The sequence below is a fragment of the Rhipicephalus microplus genome, chromosome 3 (genome assembly GCF_043290135.1).
Source record: "Rhipicephalus microplus isolate Deutch F79 chromosome 3, USDA_Rmic, whole genome shotgun sequence".
NCBI lineage: Eukaryota > Metazoa > Arthropoda > Arachnida > Ixodida > Ixodidae > Rhipicephalus > Rhipicephalus microplus.
Genome location: NC_134702.1, coordinates 5,324,887 through 5,344,608, shown reverse-complemented (window position 1 = coordinate 5,344,608; position 19,722 = coordinate 5,324,887). Strand labels below are relative to the sequence as shown.

At 45.1% G+C, this 19,722-nt stretch overlaps 1 protein-coding gene across 2 annotated transcripts in view; it reads right to left on the bottom strand.

The window, feature by feature from the left end:
- Positions 1–1,394: 1,394 nt before the first annotated feature.
- LOC119183713 (spindle assembly abnormal 4) overlaps positions 1,395–19,722 on the bottom strand; it is a 34,217-nt gene continuing 15,889 nt past the window's right edge. For both annotated transcript variants that reach the window (XM_075888785.1, XM_037433771.2), the window contains exons 8-10: positions 14,691–14,764; positions 11,716–11,911; positions 1,395–1,707 (exon numbers count right to left, since the gene is read on the bottom strand). In XM_075888785.1, the coding sequence (XP_075744900.1) occupies positions 1,591–1,707; positions 11,716–11,911; positions 14,691–14,764 (387 nt within the window). In that variant the 3' untranslated portion in view covers positions 1,395–1,590. The remainder of the gene's footprint in view (positions 1,708–11,715; positions 11,912–14,690; positions 14,765–19,722) is intronic.

The following is a 19,722-nucleotide window of genomic DNA, read 5'->3' as shown; positions in this document are numbered from 1 at the left end:
ACGGCGGTGTAAGAAAATATGGCCACACCAAAGAGAGATGCTATTTTTGCAGATCCTTCGCATTCAGAGCAAAAAGGGTTCACGAGCCATTCGCTCTGATGCCTGTTGTGATAGCTTACGTGGATAATGATCACAACCATGCTTTTAGAATCACAACTGAGGCTGGAGCAATCACAGTCTTTACGAAACCAAAACCGTAACAGTTTTGATGAAACCAAAAAAGAGGATGCTTCAGTCATGTTTCTGGCATAGGGTTCAACGGCAGTCACACTTTACAGCTGAATACGGGTGCGGTACAGTTCGACACTGATAAGCGAATTTGACACAACAAAATGCCGCAGGTGAACAAGTTTGACACACAATGGCACAGCTGTTCCACCCCTGCTCTGAGCCTAATCGAGGATTACGGTGCATGGGAATGATTTTCTTGACATTGTATACCTCTTGAAAAGTACACAGATATTCAAGGGGAAAATCAGCACTCAATCATTTTGGCAGCGGATGAAGGGACAACAAAACTGACAAAAAGTAGCTTATGCGAGTGGTAAAGCAAGCTTTACAGGAGGAGAGCACAGCCCTATGAACTTTTAAGACGTATGTGCAGGTGCTGTCTTCTGCTGGAAATAAGGTGTGAATAACATTTCTGTGCAGAACATCATAAGAGTTTCTCTGCACCAGTTCTGAAGGCCATTCCATCCCAATACTTGGTGAAGTGGTGGCATGATGGTAGCTTCGTTAGTCAGTAGGACATAAATACCCCACTGTTATTTTAGCAATGTACTGGTTTGATTTTGATAAAATTTGTCTTCTAGTATTTTTTAGCAGTTCATATGCATAAATCACCGCAAATTTGATTGATTGATTTGTGGGGTTTAACGTCCCAAAACCACCATATGATTATGAGAGACGCCGTAGTGGAGGGCTCTGGAAATTTTGACCACCAGGGGTTCTTTAACGTGCACCCAAATCTGAGTACACGGGCCTACAACATTTCCGCCTCAATCGGAAATGCAGCCGCCGCAGCCAGGATTTGATCCCGTGACCTGCGGGTCAGCAGCCGAGTACCTTAGCCACTAGACCACCGTGGCGGGGCCACCGCAAGTTTCCATAAAATTATGTCAGAAATATAGTTGAACCTACAGATGGTTCAGAGAGGTAAGCAATTTGCGATGCATAATGAACTTGAAGAAAGCGCTTGGTGGATTTATAAACCGAGTTCTTGACATAATAGATTCATACATTACCCTTAATATTCCAGTAAAATGAGCATTACAAGCAGAGAAGATACTAGAGCATGTAAACCAAACTGGAGTGGATGATGAACAGCTTGAAAAAAGGCAAGGCACTTGTATGAGAGGCAGCCCTGTAGTCCTTGTGGAAGTCTAAACAACAAATTTAAGAATAAAAGATGTTGGCTTTTATGTGCATCTTTTTGTGCATGCATACTATACATTTACTGCTTTTGAAGACACTATAAGGCGTGATGGCATGCAATAAATATTGCTAAATTTATAAAAAGACAAGGTCCTGGTCACACAGCAGGCATGTGAGAATATCAACCTGAATCAGAGTGCCAGCATCTAATTCCTACTACCCTCTGATGGTGCCATCCGCTTCTTTGACTCTAACTCGTCCATTGGGATACCTGGTAACTTGCTTCCCATCCACATAAACTGTCTTGACAGTGCCGTTTGGGTAGTATCGGCTCTGGAACAAGGATAAACATTGCCAGTGTCAGCAATGCATTTCACGAAATACACTCACATTCTGTTAAGCCCTGTAATATTTATTTATTTATTTATTCAAAATACCTCACAGGCCCACTGAAGGGCATTGAGAAAGGAGGCATCAGCATACAAACGAAATAACAATAAAAGAGAAAAGCAGACGAAAATATATATATAAAAAAGATTACGAAAATCAAGGTGCAACAGCGTTATACAATATTAGAGTGCAACGAAATCAGGTTATCACGAAAAGTTTTACGGTTAGAAATGGATACAACATGATCTGGAAGATCGTTCCAATATGCAATGGCTCAAAGTCAAGCAATATGTAATATGACCTTGGTCAAGCATTCTATAAGCAACACAGTGCTTCTGAAGCATTTCTTCAACTTTAACGAAGTATTACAACAAATTTTGAAATTCCTCACCAATCTTGTCATGGTCAAATTAATACTTTAAACATATGCCAACAACATGTTATACAGCATTGGGTTATACTAAAACATAATATACATGCCTGCAAGTGAAGCTGTAAAAAAAAAAGAATTCAGAAGAAATAGACTTGAGCGCTTTGAAATATTTCAGTTTCATTCACTGGATAATTCTGGTCAGCTCATTTGCCAATCAATTAGAGCGTTTGAACTGAAATTGCCCATAATAAGTTCCTTGCAAGAGACGAAACCTTGAGTGAAGTTGTTAAAATCGAATGACTTAAGGAGTGTTTAATTTGGTGCTAGAAAAAATTGGTTACCTACACGTACAAAGCCCCAGAAAAATTTATATGAAGTTTACAACTCTCTACACCCTCAGGCCTTCAAATGTACTAGCAATTGAAAAAATGCTAATATTTGTCTAATGCTAATGGCTTGCAAGTTACATACTTTTCTTTCGCTAAGGTGGCAATTAATCACAAAAAAAAAACACAGCTTGCAAAATTTTGGGTGCGAAGCAAATTCGAATATTGAACTGTGAGTGCAAATCGAATCAAACATCTTTTGAACATTTCAAGAATATTTTTTGATAGTTCAAAGTTAAATTAGAGAAAAACACTTTGAGAGGATTCCTAAGCATATTTTTATCACATAGGCAACATGAAACAGTTCCTTGTCGCTAGGTTGATGAAGCACTGGCTGGGTGGTATTTCATATTTGTCCAATCAAGAATGAGGCCATGCAAAGGCTGAACTGTGTTAGCACATGATTTAGTGCAACCAAAGTGTGACGACAACACTTTTCACATGAAAGGAAAAACAGCGATTCCCTCAGCCTCTCCCCCTCTTTCAACTTCTGTGGATGTGGCGGACAAGCCTGTGCTCCCTTCAAGTTGGGGAGTTCCACATCTGCCCAATAAGGTCAACATACAAGAACTTTGGAAATGTTGATGCTAAAAATCTTCGACTTCTGACTTTTCGGACTAGTCCAAAACAGCATTAATTGAGCCCCCACCTCTTGATAACTTGAATACTGTTATGGCGTTTATTAGCCGACACACAGCGAGTCTACACAATGGCGACAGTAACGGCCAAGCACGAACTCTCCGCGCGAGCGGCGTTCTTTTTGGGCAGACCCACTAGAAAGCACTTTATTTCAGTGTTCGGCGGCTTCTCTACAATTACCCCGGGGTCGAAGAGGGAGCCGCCTGGCGACCTAACAGCTTGTCACTACGAGCGGGTCATAGTAAGCCTTCAGGCGCTCCACGTTGACTATGTCGCGCCCGCGGCGGCGCATGTCCTAAGATTGTTCAATTGGCTCGATAAGATAAGATTGTTCAATTGGCCCGACCGGAGATGTGCGCTCGATCACACGGTAGGGACCTTCATATTTCGGGAGTAGTTTGGAAGAAAGGCCAGCTACAGAGATCGGGATTGAGAGCCATACAAGGGAACCAGGAAGGAACGTGGGCTCAGAAGTGGCGGAGCCATTACGAATGTTCTTCTGCCGCTCTTGCTCATGCATCGTAAATGTCTTGGCAAGCTCGCGACACTCCTCAGCAAGCCTGGCGGTCTCGAAAATAGGTGTACACTCAGATGGATCCGGCGTGTACGTGAGTATCGTGTCGATGGTGTGTGACGGGTGTTTTCCGTACAGCAAGAAGAAAGGTGAAAAACCAGTCGTGCTCTGAGGGGCAGTGTTGTAGCTTGATCCGCGACCGTGTCCCAAAGAAGTGCGGCTGACTCGGCTTGCGAAGTCGAGAATAGTGCTTCCAGAGGCTGCAGCAGTGTAGAGCATGTAGGGATAAAGCGGCGATAAAAATTGACGAGTCCAAGAAAACGACGTAGGCTGCGTATGGACGTGGGAGGCAGGTACTCGAGAATAGCTTGAACCTTGTCAGGTAGAGGAGTGATGCCATCTTTACTGATCTGATGTCCGAGAAATGCTATCTCCGAGACTACAAACTGACACTTTTCTACATTGATGACAAGGTCGTAATCACGCAGTTGAGTGAAAAGCTGACGTAGATGTGCCTTGTGCGTTTCAGCGTCCTTGCTGGCAACGAGATCGTCGATATAGGCGAAACAAAACGGCAAGCCTCTTGTGACTTCGTCTATAAAACGCTGAAATGTCTGAGCTGCGTTTCTTAAACCGAAAGGCATTCGTAAATACTCATAGAGCCCAAATGGGGTAATTATTGCAGTTTTGGGATGTCAGAAGGCTCAACAGGGATCTGGTGATAAGCTTTCACAAGATCAATCTACGAGTATACAGTTGTGCCGGTTAAAAAGGCAGTACAGTCCTGAATATTGGGTAACGGGTATCGATCTGGAAAGGTGACTGCATTGAGAGCTCGATAATCACCACAAGGCCGCCAGTCATTGTTCTTCTTGAAAACCATGTGTAGCGCCGACGACCACGAGCTTGATAACGGACGAATGATTTGAAACTGTAACATATGCTCAAATTCGTTGCGAGCAATTCGAAGTTTATCAGGGCCAAGTCGGCGATTTTTAAAGCTATAAACAAGCACATACATTAATTAACACACAAGAACCAAACAAGCGCTGAAGTCCCTGCCCTAAAAAGAGCACTGCACTGATCGGATAGCACGTAACAGCCACGTTGCAGACACAGCCGATGGACAGCTTAAAATTACCTTCAAAAGATCTGTGTTTCACGCATTTGCTTGGTAAGATGGGACTGGCTGAAGTGACAAACACGAAGACTGAGAAATGTGCTTTCGAGCCCAGCGGGGCCATTGTGGAAGTATAGCAACTCGCAAAAAGAACTTCTCTTTACTTATTTACACAAAATAATTTGCCCCCTTGGCTGATAACACATCTTAATAATGCCACTTCAGCTAATAAATAATTTTTATATCATTGCAGTACTTTACAAATGAGATATTTCTGACATGTTTTGAATATTTGGGGAGGTTGAAAATTTCAAGCATTTGGGACAGTAAACCTCACATATCAATCAAAAATTTCAAACAGCGACAATGCCTTACGATGTGAATCGAATATCAAATTATTCTAATCAAATATTTGAAGTTTCAAATATTTAGGACCAAAAGTGAGAAAGTATTAATGCAGGACTAAATGTGAATATGGTGAGGACAAAAGTAATGCTTAATGGCCTAGCTAAGAGTTCAAAATGAGCAACCAAACTTGGCATTGTGCACAATAGTAATAGGTATGCGTATGCCAATTACTCATATGAGCGCCTAGTCATGAAAAAGGAATTCACTGAATGGGCGTACGGTGGACATTTTCCAAGTTATGACAGGCAATCTTCCACTGCCCCTGAAGTAAAAAGTGAACAGTCATTGCATACTGCCAGTTCTAAAAGGCTGAAACTTAGAAAGTAACAAAGCAACTCAAGAAAACATTCACGACAACCCAGTGTTGGTACAGAGTAGGACAAATCACAGGAGTAGGACAAACTACAGAGGTAGCCATAATTTTATGTGACATTAAAGGAAAAAATTGGATTTGAGCAGGAAACAAAGCAATAATTGATGAGTTATTAGAGCTATGAAATAGGGATGAGCAACGCAGCAAAGGATGACAGAAGACTACATGGGGTGATAAAAATTGGAGACCTTTAGGAGTTGATTGGACCGGGTTAACTGGCGGAACATGGGAGAGGCCTTTGTCCTGCAGTGGACATAGTCAGACTGATGGTGATGATGATGAAGAGTTGATTAGCAGCCGGGGGCCCAAGGTGTGTAGTCGCACCTCACATGGGCTCCTGCTCTTATTGCAATTTTCCGTGCAACCTTTCCTGGATACTGCTCGCATTTGGTGACCTGGGATTTCTCACGTTGCAGGGCATCGTTTGACACCAGACTCATCGCAGTGAGTGTACTTTTTTACTAGATATTGAACTCTAAACATATTGTGCCTGTTCGCTGGGACGCAACATCGCCAAGGAATTCAGAGGCCGCCCTGCACACGAATGCCGCTGTGGCACACAGGAGGGGCCTGCGAAACGAGCTGGACGCCAGCGGCTCGTAGGTGCTTGAGCATGCTGCTCGCGCAACACACAGACACAGCATCTGAGGTTAAGAGCTACCGTTCTCATGGAAACGCAGATGTCTAACCCACGTCAAGAGGGCCCGATTACGATGCAACTGTACAACATGGAGGGTAGCTCAAGAACGGCATCACACTAGACGTTTGCTGAAAATAGTGGCAAAACGACAGGCAAAGCCCACATTGAGTGGCTACAAGCTGGCCGCAAAGGCAGGTCAGCCAAAGAAGACAAGTCAGCCGAAGAAGGAGCTACACAAACTGTGAAGCCAGACGCCAAATCTCAAAGGCGGCGTCAGCGCAGCACTAGGATGCGGCCATTCCCTACAGATGACTTCAAAATTGTATTCCGCCCGCAACCAGGACTAGATCTTTCGAAGCGAACACTCATCGAGGTTACACATGCCATCGGAAGATCCAGTGGCTTGGCACAGCAGGACTTTTATGACCATGTGCGAGTGCAAGTGCAGAAAGTAGAGAATGTGATCATCGCAAGCACAGTAAGTACTGAACGAGCTTCCAAACTACAAAGTATAAATGCTATACAGCTCGGTGGAGTAATATATCAAGTAAATCTGCACATTCGACACCCCGATGATGTGTGCCGCTAAGTGATCTACGGCCTCGAACCAGGAACAAGCCCCACGGAGATTGTTGCAGGACTTCACGTAGACCCAAGATACCACGTCCTTGGCGCGTGCACGCTGAGATCTTCCACTGCAGCACTTATCACTTTCGACGGGCAGCACATTCCTTTTTACGTAACGTACCTCATTGGAGACTACCGGTGCAAGCCATACCCGTAGTCCATCCAATATTGCCGAACCTGCGGCGCCCTAGGTCACCGACAAGACATCTGCCCTCAGCCGAAAGCGAACTTCTGCTACAAATGCGGCCACGACAAGGACACAGAACCACATGACTGCCAACCGATGTGCAAGATCTGCGGAGAAGACCATGAGACTGCTGGAAAGGAATGCAAGAAGAAACTCCGCAGCAACCCCCCTCCTTATCAAGTAAGACGCCAGCAGCTCGATAACGCCCGCGCCGGTGAGAATCGCTGGAATGCTCACACTGATGATTTACCCTGGTCGGTTATAACACCAAAAATTTCACGGGCCCCCTCTTTTCACCAAAAATCCGGCTGAAGTCGCTCTCGCTCTAAAAAAAAAAAAAAAAAAGGTCGCTCTGGATCCCGCACGCCATCACGGTCTCGCTCCATTAGGGGAATCAGTTACGCCACCGCGGTGACCGGTAGTGACAGGCCCAGTTCTCTAAATACCACAAGTGCCTCGACCATCTCGCCTGCTCAGACAGCGACCATCCTGGCTCTAGAAAATAAAGTCCGAGATCTACAACGGAGGATACAACAACGCCCACTAGCCGAGTGTAGCACGCTGGAACTTGACGACAGCATACTAAAACAGACGGAAACCAGAATAATGAAGCGGGTAGAACTTCAAGGGACATTGAACACAAAGAAGACTTGGCGCATTCTTCGAGCCCTGATCGACGACACCCACACCAAAACTAATCAAAGAAATACGATTCAGCGGCTCATGCACAACTATGAGAGCACAGAGCGCCAGTTACTGCAAGAACTTCAAGCAAAGCTGCGCGGCTCTATTAACCAGCAAGCTACCTCCATCAAAACTTTGACACCCAGGGAATACCGAGGAGCCCCGAACGAAGCACTAGACCAGCCCTTCATGCAGGCAGAGCTACACGCGGCCCTCGCTAACCTTACGCGCAACACGAGCCCAGGAAAAGACAGAGTGACCAACAAGCACCTACGACAGCTACCGCCCCGGGCGTTGACGGTGCTCCTTCGGCACTATAATGACTGCTGGAGGAAGGGCGAGCTACCACAAGCCTGGAAGCACTCGGAGGTGACCATGGTACCCAAGCCAACCAAGCCAATCTCGATTGCGAATATTCGTCCCATTTCCTTTACATCTTGCGCTGGGAAACTCTTTGAGCATATGGTAAACGAGCGGCTTACTATACACCTCGAAGACAATGGTCACTACCCGAACACCATGTTCGGCTTCCGCCAAATGCTCAGCGCACAAGACGGCCTCTTGCAGATAAAGGAAGATATTCTTCTCCGCTTAAGCAAGCACAGTAAGTCATCTGTTCTAGCTCTGGACGTAAAGGGTGCATTTGACAATGTGAGCCACGAAGCCATTCTGCGTAGCCAGGTAGATGTCAGCTGCGGAGCCAAAACATACGCCTACAAGCTGGCTTTCCTCACCAACAGCGCAGCCACTGTAGCGATTGCCAATATCCAAAGTGAGCTTTTTCAACTCCCTAACAAAGGCATGCCGCAAGGCTCAGTGATATCACCACTGCTTTTCAACTTGGCCCTCCTTAAGCTCCCATGTCTCTTGGACGCTGTCCCTGGGATACATCACGCATTATACGCCGATGATATCACTATGTGTACAAGAGGTGCAAGCACGGTGTAGTGACATGTATTCAGAAGGAGTACGGCCACTAGCGTGGGTCTGGTCTTAGCGAGCAGCAGAGCACGCGTTAACCATCACCGTGTTGAGAACATGATACTGCTCAAGGTTGAAACACTTTATTGTCTGTGGCAACACCAAACGCAGTACAGCCCATTGCAAAGGCGCAGCGGGAAAGCAAATGGGCTTACCCAGGCCACGGGCGTAAAAGTACTACACAGGGTGCCATGAGCACATCTCCGTGGTAAAGGTGATTCACGGAGACACCGGGACCAAGACCCGGTTGCTGCAGTGAGGGCAAAGGCGCTCGCGTTGGCTTCGGAGAATGACGGGTCGGCGTAGCTAGGCCACGCACTAGGACACCGTACCACACTTCGGCCGAGCGTATGCAGAGGGGCAACAAAAGATGAGCGTTCGCCCTGAGCGCGAGGCGCCGTCAGCGAAGTCTGACAAGCCCCGAGCGACAGGAGTCGGCGGACGGAAAAGATTGCCTGACTCACCGTCAGCTGTCCCGGAGAGTATGTGACCCACTCCCCACACATGCGCGCAAAACCTCTCGGGAGACACTGTGCGCGGCACCACAGTCGACATCCGCTACCTGGTGAGAGGGGTTAAACCTCAATCCGCTCTCCCAGCGTGGCCGACAGCGGAGGAGGGGAGTCATGTCGGGACATGAGAACTGCAGAAAAGGCGGCAAAGCCCACTCAAAGGCAGCGGGCGAGCCTCAATTCCCACATCGGGTGAAGAGGAGGACCGACTTCAAGAGGTGGTTAACATCACTGAAGAATATCTCAAGACCTGCGGCCTCCAATGTGCTCCGGAAAAGTTGGAACTGTTAGTACTTGCAGCACGTACCCAGGGTAGACCACCAAGCTATGACGCTTCTTACCCACAAGACTTTTTACAGGGAGTCCGAATACCACAAGTCGACACGCTTCGAGTCCTTGGACCACATATACATAAAGATGGGTCTGGCTCTGCTGCCCTACCCCGGCTGCAGAACACTGTGACACAGCTCACCCACCTAATCCGAAGGGTGGCTCATCGCCGCAGTGGCTTCAAAGAGCACGACACCATAAAAATGGTACAAGCTCTCCTTTACAACCACATAACGTACGGAACTCCCTACATAAACCTGAAGACAGCGGAGAAACAAAAACTTAATCTGCTGATACGAAAGGCTACAAAGCTTGCCCTAGGACTGCCGCCAGCCGCCTCCACTGACCGACTGCTTCGCATGGGAGTTTACAATACGTGGGAAGAACTCATCGAAGCACACCTCATCAACTAGGTCAAAAGACTCAAGCTGTCACTCACAGGGCATGCCGTCCTTCGACGCACAAAATACGAGACCACCCTAGAACCCAACAAAGACCTCAAAAGCAGAATACCGTCACAGCTCAGAAAATGCCTTAAAATTCAGCAAATCCCTCGGAACATGCATCCCCAATATAACCGAGCAAGGCGGCTCGCAAGGGTTAACATCATCCGGAAAAACCTTAGTAATGACCCGCAGGCGCGATATGTGAATGCAACCAAATATCCGGGACGTAATGCCTTCGCGATTACCGTCACAGATTACAAGAGCGCGGTACTGGCATCGGCGACTATCCTCGCCAAACGTGCGGAAACATTTGAAGAGGCTGCTATAGCACTCGCCACCCATACAAGTGAGGACCCCATCGTGGTCTTTACCAACTTACAAACAGCGGCACGGAACTACCTGAAAGGCAGGGTCTCTACGATGGCAATTAGGCTACTAAAGCGCATGGACGATCCTCCTCCCTACACATGCATCATGTGGATTCCGGGTCATGAAGGTCTCGAGGGAAATGAAGCGGCACACACCGCAGCCCATGAATGCGTCAACCAGGCATTCCCGTACGAGATCAGAGGCACCTCTCAATCAACATCAGAATCAGAGGCAAGAGAACCGGTACCACTAACGTATCATGCATTGCTGCAACATTATCAGCTCGAACGCAGGTCATACCCTCCGCCACATCCAAAACTCACAAGAGACGAAGGCACTGACTACAGGTGTTTCAAAGCAACACGTTCACCCACGGCGTACTATTGCGCTCTATGAGGCTAACGTCGCACAGCTACATCTGTCCTCACTGCAATGTGGCAGACACTCTGGCGCACTTCCTCCTGCAGTGCAAAGTAAGCATCCCAAGACTACAAGCAGCAGCCCCAGATGCAAACCAAGACCTCCTCAGTGAAGCGTGAGAGGCTGCGATCTCCCAGCCGTACCTGGTCGAGCAGAGTCAACTTGTCGCTCGGGCCCGGCGGGCTGTCCAAGCCAGAGGGTTCCTGGAATAAGGGACCCTCCCACTTTCACTCACATGCTTCATTCAATAAATGTTTTTCTCTCTCTCCCCTTAAAAGTTGAATGTGATATCCTGTTCCTAGTGCCTATTTAAACACTTGTATAAGATTTTTTTGAACTTGCTTTACACCCACTGCCTGGCCTTAAGGGTGCAGTAGCGTGTGCGCCCTTTGTAGAGGGTGATTGGCTTTAAACTGTGAAGTCATGTTAATAATCCCATGTTCTGATGCCCGATGATAAGATATGCATTACACGCATTATTATTACATGCATTATTACAGCAATATTTCATGTTGTATTGTGAAGCATATATGCAGGATGCATTTGTTTGTAAAGCATGAAAGTTACTCTCATGGTATTCACAAGCAGAAACATGGCTGTGTGGTAGACCACCCGTTTGGCATGCAAAAAACCTGGGTTCAATCCCCGCTCAGACCCTTTTTTTGATTATTTATTCTATTTGGATCTTTCTCAATTTTACAGCCATGGAAAAATACTCGATTTTTCGCTCACAACCAATGACGCCAATGCCGAAATTTCTTCGAAATAAGCTCTTTAATGCTATTGCATTAAAATCTGCAGGCAAAACATTGGCTTGGCTTGCCCAAGACAGGGCGCGTTGGAGATCATTGGTAAAAAGTTTTGTATGGCAGTGGACGCAAAACAATCCTGACAATGTGGGGCACATTAGTTCATGCAAGGACACTAAATAGAACTTATTACCCTGTAATGTTCACTGCGAACCTCCTTTTGGCCATTTGGGTAATCGATTGTTTCTGTGCCATCTCTGAGTCTCCGAGCCACGATACCATCTGGCGTCTTCTGTTCCTCTTCTCCAGTACAGAGGATACGGCGCACGGTGCCATCCGGGTATGCAACCTCAACATTTCCATCCACGCTGTGCGTCTCAACTTGACCGCTGGTTGATCAAAAATAAGTACCGATAGTTACTGTTGGGCTCATGCACATCACTCTTAAGAAAGTGCTAAAATTACACTTCTAGCTTCACTTTATCATGGTTCAAGAACAAAATACAGAGCCTGACAGCACATTGAATAATTCACTGTATTAGTTTTCTATGAATCTGCATATGTATCCTAAAGTAATGACAGAAGTTGCATGGACGCAGGGCATAGCAATTCTTCCCTTCAGCTCACCGCAATGCTGCTACTCACTGTGCAGCACAGCTGAGTGACCACCACCTCTGCAATGAAGACAAAGCACTAGTACCTTCTGGAATATTGTAGTAAATTGACTCCATAGGTTACCGTGCTGTCCATAAGTTTCACCGCAACGGGGAAGCAATGATTGTGACGGCAAGGAATTGAAATGTTATACAAAATAGGGCTAGCAGGCAACTTTAGGCTTGTGCGAATATTAAAATGCTTCAATTGTCACTGCATTTGAATTTGTTTTGGTTCGAAATTGCTGAAAATTTTGAAATATTCGAGATGAACGAGTAAACCTCTATTATTCAACGTGTAACACCCTGTAAAGATGGTTTTACTGCAGTGGAGAAGTTCTAAGCCGTGAAAACATTAAAAAAAGAATCTGCCCTGCCGCGAAGCCCTACTTCAAGGTTAAATAAACATATTACCCTCACATCGATTCATCATTTTCTAAGTGATAAGTTATCATTCTGGCTTATATGCTCTAAGTATTGTAAATTATAAAAACATTGAAAGAAAGTGTTCAAGGTCATGAGGCACGCTGACTCAAAGTGCCCCTCCCTGTGTGGGTTTTAGTGTGCTCACTGCTACGAAAGGAGATGGAAAGCACTTACAGAATGTGGCAAATCTCAGTAATTCTGCTTGTATTTGATAGATTCCAAAAGGTTTTGCAGCAGTCCATCCATGAGGCAATGGGATCGTTTAACGAAGCCATTAGACAATTAATTGTAAAAGTGTTGTAGGACTCTCTTAATGTGGCATGTGGCTCACGCTGATCCAAATGCAGCATCATGGAGACATTGCTAAACTGTGTGTCGGTGCTACGGTCCCACTGGAATAGCCGTAATTCGTGAAATGAGACGTAACATCTTCTTCAGGTTATGACTTGCATTCTACTGAAAGTGAAATCCTGCCACGATTGAAAGTTATTTCCACTCCAACCAAAAGGGCTGGCATTTACATAGGCCTTACTTGAATTAAAACAAAAATATTGTGCAGGTAAGTTGGCTCACGAAAAAAAATGCCCACCTTTTTTTAATAATATGTGATGTATGCTATTCTTATTCAATTTGAAGTTATTCAACCAAAATCACTACTTGCTTCAAGTTCGCTTTGAACCTAAAATGCACTATTTGCACAAGCCTAGTCAACACATTTAGTATCTACATTGGCATCTGACCTGGTTAGAATCTAACTTCTTCAGCATCCAAGTTTTATAGTAAGTTGTATTCATTTCTGGAACACTGTGTTCAGGCAGCATTCATCTTTCTAGCACTCATGAACATCTGGAATGGCTCCACAAAATGCATATCTTGCTACCAGCACAACATGCATTTCATATCAAACTTTTAAGAAGTGGGAAGACACTACAATGGACATTATATGTGGGGGTACTCATAACCCCTGCCTCATGGTGTTATAGTTAAATCCTGCAGAGCGACAGTTGATGCTGTGCTGTCAAGACGGTGTGGCATTGCGGAAGCAAGATGACATGGTGTGGGGAGGGAGGGCTATTTCTTTAGTGCGACCACTGGGGGTGGTCCGTGGGATTGATACCACGGCTCATTCTCATGGATTATTGTGGTGGATCAAAATTTCGAGTGCTGGCTATGCCATATTTGCAGCACATTGCATGTGTTATGTTGGTAAGTGTTATACTGGCATTCTGTTGGGTTATTTGTCATGTTACTAGTTATTAGATTCAGCAGGCGAGTTCATTAGATAAAGGCTGCTAGTGAACTATTCGTTCGCACAACGGCGCGTACTGATCTTGTCTGAGTAGAGAGCGGCTTGTAAGAGACCACAGTTTGAGCAGTTTGCAAACTACGCACTCTAAATGTAGTCGAAATTACTGCCAGATTCAGTGAATGACAATTCAATTACCACTGTTCATAAGTACCATGTGTAACTGAATGAGAGAAAAGGAATTTTTTTCAAAGGTCTTGTTTCTTTGTTAGATACAATTAAATTAATAAAAAATACGATAATAAAACATAAGAAGCATAATATTTTATTTTTCCTAATTCTACTGTAATAATTATGACATAAACAGAAAAGATTTAAAGCTAAGACGGAAGGCACTTTCACATCCACTCTGTTGGTTATTTCTGAACGCGTTATTCCTGAAAGTGTTAGTCAGCACTACCAGTGGTTAAGGTGGTTTTAAGGCGGATTTTCGCATCAGGTGGCAGCTAACCAATAAATCCTTCATTGTCACCTAAAGGCATTATGCCTGCTGGGGCAATGCCTTCACTACGGAAAAAATAAACAAGGGGGATTTTCTCCCCCCTGGGCCTCACTTCTTTGTTATATACAACCAAGTGGACCCAACAAACAATGAAGTCAAAAAAAGCATAGAGGCTTGGTAGTATCTTATTTTTTGCTGTAGGTTTATTAATCTTGGATGTCATTAGAAATATAATATCTTAAGGTCAAGTGGCGAGCCAATCTTCTATTGCAGAACAGCACATACCCCTTAGTACTTACCCAGGTCGTGAGAAATGGGACATTAGACATATGTAGACTTACTTGGAAAACTTGATTTCTTTCTTGCCACAAGGGTAAACTGAGTGAACAGTCCGACTCTTTGCATAGTGATAGACCTAAACAATAAAGACAGCAGAGTGATCATCAGCTGTATTATTTTCATTTAATCAATGTCATGATGGTGTGCTGTGCCACTTAAAAGCAAGAGGGGAACAAAATGTGAATTATTTACTGCAAAGCTCAGCCCAGGCAGCAAACAAAGATTCCACTAGTCCAGTCTCCTTTGGGCTACTGCTTGCCTCAATAAAGCACAGTTTACTACTAGACCTTGACATACCTATACAGTGTAACATTACGGCACATGGCAATAGCACAGCATCATGCTATCAGCTACAGTCAATCATCACCAAGTAGCACAATTTTTCATCCTGTTGAGCAACAGCAATCTATATAGTACCAACTTGCAGTCTCTCTTTTTCAAATGTGAAGCATTTGCTCGCCTAGCAAAGCAGTCCTATTATCAAGATTATTTGATAAATAATTCCTGGTCTTCATAAAATTACCTTTTGTGATGTGATCATGAAAATTGTGTTTAAAGAAATCTTGAAGTGGATAATGTAAATGATGCAAAAGTGACATTCAAATCTTCATTTAATGACTAATAATAACTATTTTGCAATCATAATCTCAAGCAGTGCAGTTTAAAAGGACTCTCACAATACATTTAAGACATATTTGTACAGTTTCCTACCACTTCGTCACCAACACTTTGTAGAAACTACCTTGTCTGTGTTCAAAACTATAGATGAGCTAACCGACACATATCAACCTTTAAAGGCCACTAAAGGCAAATAACAATTTATGCCAGAGTGAAAGCTCAATGTATGACAATGTCTAAAACAGCAATATTATCAACAGCAGTGCCCTTAAAAAAATTTGACGACGCACACCACCAGGAAATAGGTGAAAGAAGAGCGTCATTCGCTTATTCTTCTCTGGTGGTTTGCGTTATCTAATTTTCTTGCAACATGCACCAACTATCCCACCAACAAGGTTTACAACAGCAGTGCCCTACTTACTGAAAAATGAAACTAAATGTGCTACACGACGTGTGCCATGAGTGGGGCATTTTCGAACTGATCCCGATAATGTGAGAGTGGCAACTAAAATTAATCCCTAGTAATCAAACTAGCTGCAAGAATTAAAGAACCTTCCACGCATTAAGAGACGAGCTGCTTGCCTGTTGCTGTTTGAGTTATAGAAAAAAGAACCGCATGACATTATTACTGTGAGCAATGGTGCGATTGGTTCAATTTTTCTTTGGTTAGGCTGGACAGGTAGTGCCATCTAGCTGGGCTCAGTTGAACCAAGCAAGCAGAAAATTGTTCAATAGCCGTTGTTGCTGTTGTGGTTCCCACTGCTTTGGCTCTGCTGTCACTAGCTTTGGCAGCCGCTTACTAAAGGTGAGCAACATTGGGCACTGCAACAGTGATGTTTATTCAGACCACTTTGAGGTGAATATTTAAAGTGTGCTAATGTGACGCGGACCACTAAAAAATAACTTCATTTCGAAATAGGCACTTCCTTGGCACAAAAGTAGCACTACGAGGTATCTGGACCACTATTTCAGCAGTCAACATCGACTTCATATTTGCCTTTAACGTCCATTTGAACATTCTACTCTAATAATGAAACACCATGGCATAGCGCAAACTTAAAAAACTACAGAATAAAAAAAATCTAAAATTAAGGCAGCTTCGCACAATAAGGGAGCCAGTAAGCCTGAAGTAAGTGACTCCTTCCTCCTTTCTTCGTTTTTGTATTTGCCAGTGTGTTCTTCCTTGCTTTGTCTCCCTTTTTTATATATGTGGTTTTGCCTGTGTTATGCCAAGCGACGACAACAGCGTACGATCACAGCATACGACAACCCGTTGCCCCGAAGTGCTCCGCACTTATAATGTTTTTTCCATACAGCTGAAAAATTTCCGCATTTTCTTACATATAAAAATGCCGCAAACTCGCACTTTAGGGCCCTATGGTCAGCCAAGCTTTCTTTCACTGTGCGCGTCTATTCATTAATTGGACACTTCCAAACATTTCAGAACACCGCTCAGTCATACTTCAATGCACTCTTACTCTGGCACTTCATTGAGAAACTGGTATTCTCTATTTTCAAAACTGGACCAGCCCAAGATACAGGCCTCTTACGTATGTACCATTCAAAGTTATGAAACACATTTCTTACATGGTATAAAATCTCGAGGGACGCTGAGCTGTGCGGATGTGCCTCCGCGTCGCTCCAGTCTTTTGCATCTGTGTGATCGCTTATGTGCCAACTTTCATCCGGATTTTTGTTTGAACGAGTCTGTTTCGTCCCCCTGATCACGAGGAAGTGCGGATTGTCCTCTCTGAGTGAGTTTTCGACATTTTTCAGCACTTTCAACTTTGCGCCACTGAAGCCTAGTCTGACCTAGCTAGGAACGATGGCCGCTCAGAGCAGCGTTGGCACGGCTACGCTTGCAATGGCAGGGAGCGCTTTGACGCCACTTCAATCGATGCCAAGCATCTGTAACTCCGTTGAAGAGGGCGAAGAACATGAAATGAAAGCAATGGAAATAGCTGAATGGCAAGTGGTTCAACCTAAATCGACCAGGAAGAGGTAAGCAGCGGAGAGCGGCTTATCTCAAACCAATGCTTTAGGACGCTTTCAACACAGCAGACAGGTTGACAACCGAAGCAGCCGCCGGGCAGCTACCTTAAAGAAGAGTGATCATGGCCTAGCGTATGCCAGAGCTACCTTCTACGCATCGGAAGATTAGCGTCAGATTCCGAGATGGTCTGGATTTATGCAAAACCAGTTGCTATGGCATCTTCACCGCCACCTTTGCCGCGACCGGGATCACCGCCATTCAAGTCTGCACCGATTTGGTCTGCCGCAATGTCATGCAAAACATCGTTGTGGTGTGCACCGAAAATGAAGACAATGCTAGCAAAATCTTGGCTCTCAAGAACATTCGCGTCAACGGGAAAGAGCACGAAGTAGCGATGTACAATGCTATCAAAGGCATCTATGTCAAGGGAGTAATCCGCAACGTCGAGCGCGACATCGGCGACGCCAAGCTCGCAAGGCTCATCGTACACCAGGGAAATCCCACAGTTCGCGGAGCCAAACGTATCAAGTATACCGGCTCAGTAGTCCCTCTTTTTGATGGAGGAGACATGCCAAGCTACATCAGAGTTGGCCAGGCAATAGTCCAGTGCTACCTTTACAAGAAGCAGATCGAGGTGTGCAGCAAATACACTCGCACTGGTCATCGTGCGGACCTCTGCCCCACTTCTTTGATCAATATTTGCCACAACTGTTGGGCCAAGGACCCGAAGCAAGGACACTCGTACCAAGTGAGGTGCAAACTCTGCGGCGAGGGTCACTGTACTGGAAGCAAAGCCTGCAAACAAAAGCACCAGACACCTTTTGTTATTTTGCAGAAGCGAAAGAAAAAAGAAATGGAATGTGCCTTTGACGTGGACCTGCGGAATTCCCCCACGCTCCAGGCCGGGTCGCCTAGGGCGTCTTTAAGTGGCTGGCTGCAGCCTTTCACCATAGGACAAGGATCCGCGCTTCCCGGCACCGCGAATTGGGCCTCCAAAGACAACAGTGAAGAACCTTACAGTGCACAAGCTGCACCCTCTACCCAGGTAAGCGGGGACACCACTACCTCTAAGGAGTTCGAGGAGCTTAAGAAAATCAGGAACAAGAACGCGATACTCAGCTCAGAGTTAGCGGAGGTCAGAAAGGAATTAGCAATGATTAAAACCGTCGTTTCAGCAGCAAGACCAGATGGGGACCAAAATGGTGCTAATGGTCGGAAGCACCAAACTGTAGGTGATGTTTCCGAGGTCGACGTAACTGAAACTCTTCACCAAATCAAAGAATCCTTGGAGCAGATTTCTTCGACGCTTCAAGAAATCACCAAAGACAGAGAATCACTAAAGGCACAGAATCGTTTTATTGATTCCCACCTAAGGGATCTTGAGCGCAGGACGCGTCTCCCGGAGTCTCTGGCGCTCCCGACAGAATTATCACAGTTAATATCAGACAGACCCCACCGTTGTGATGGAGCTTGTACAAAAGCAGATACCATGCCTTCCCAAGCGATCCGAAGGCTCATCCTTTTGCTAAATTTAAATGCTAATCATGGCTGCGGTATCCAACACCGATTTTCGTGTCTGGCAGTGGAACTGCTGCAGATTCAAAAAGAAGAAAGCAGTGTTAGCTCAATACCTTTTACCGTGTGCATCAAAACCACAAGTAATTTTATTATAAGAGACGCTCACGTCCTGCACGCCGTTTAGAGGTTACGAGTCCTTTAAACGCGTAAAGAATGGTGGCAGAGACGTCATTACTTTGGTCAAAAAGTAATGACGAATTGATCACGAAGACATAGATAAGCGCTCTAATGCCGAATATGTCTGCACAAAACTCTTACCGAGAAAGCACATGTGCAGAGGATTGCTTATCATCAACGTATACCGTTTGCCAAAACGACAAGATGAGCGCTTCGAAGGCCTCATAGGTAAAGCAGTAAAGATGGCTACCGTGCCAACATATCCCTAATTGTAGCTGGCGACTTTAAGGCGCCTCACTCCACGTGGGGCTACGTTAGACACACACAAAGAGGCTTCAATATGCAAGGCTATACAGGACTTCAATCTCACGCTACTAACGAATGCTGGCTTTCACTCATTTAGGCAATTTGGTAACGAGACTTTTGACCACAGATCTCTCTATGGTTACCTATGGCAGCAAGTCGTCATGACGAAACATGGGGGAAGATCTAAGTTCCGACCATCTCATTATTAAAATGACACTGCATGCTCAATGCAAAAGCACCAGAATACAGCACATCGTTGATTCGGACCTCTTCCTTTCCACCAGAATTGACAAAGCCTCTCCTAGTGACTATGCAGAGTGAATAGAAACCTTCTTTTCTGATGTCTCTGCCTCCATTAAAGAAATATAAACAGAAAAGAGTGTACCAACTACAAACAGCCACTTAGCGCACCTTTTTGACGC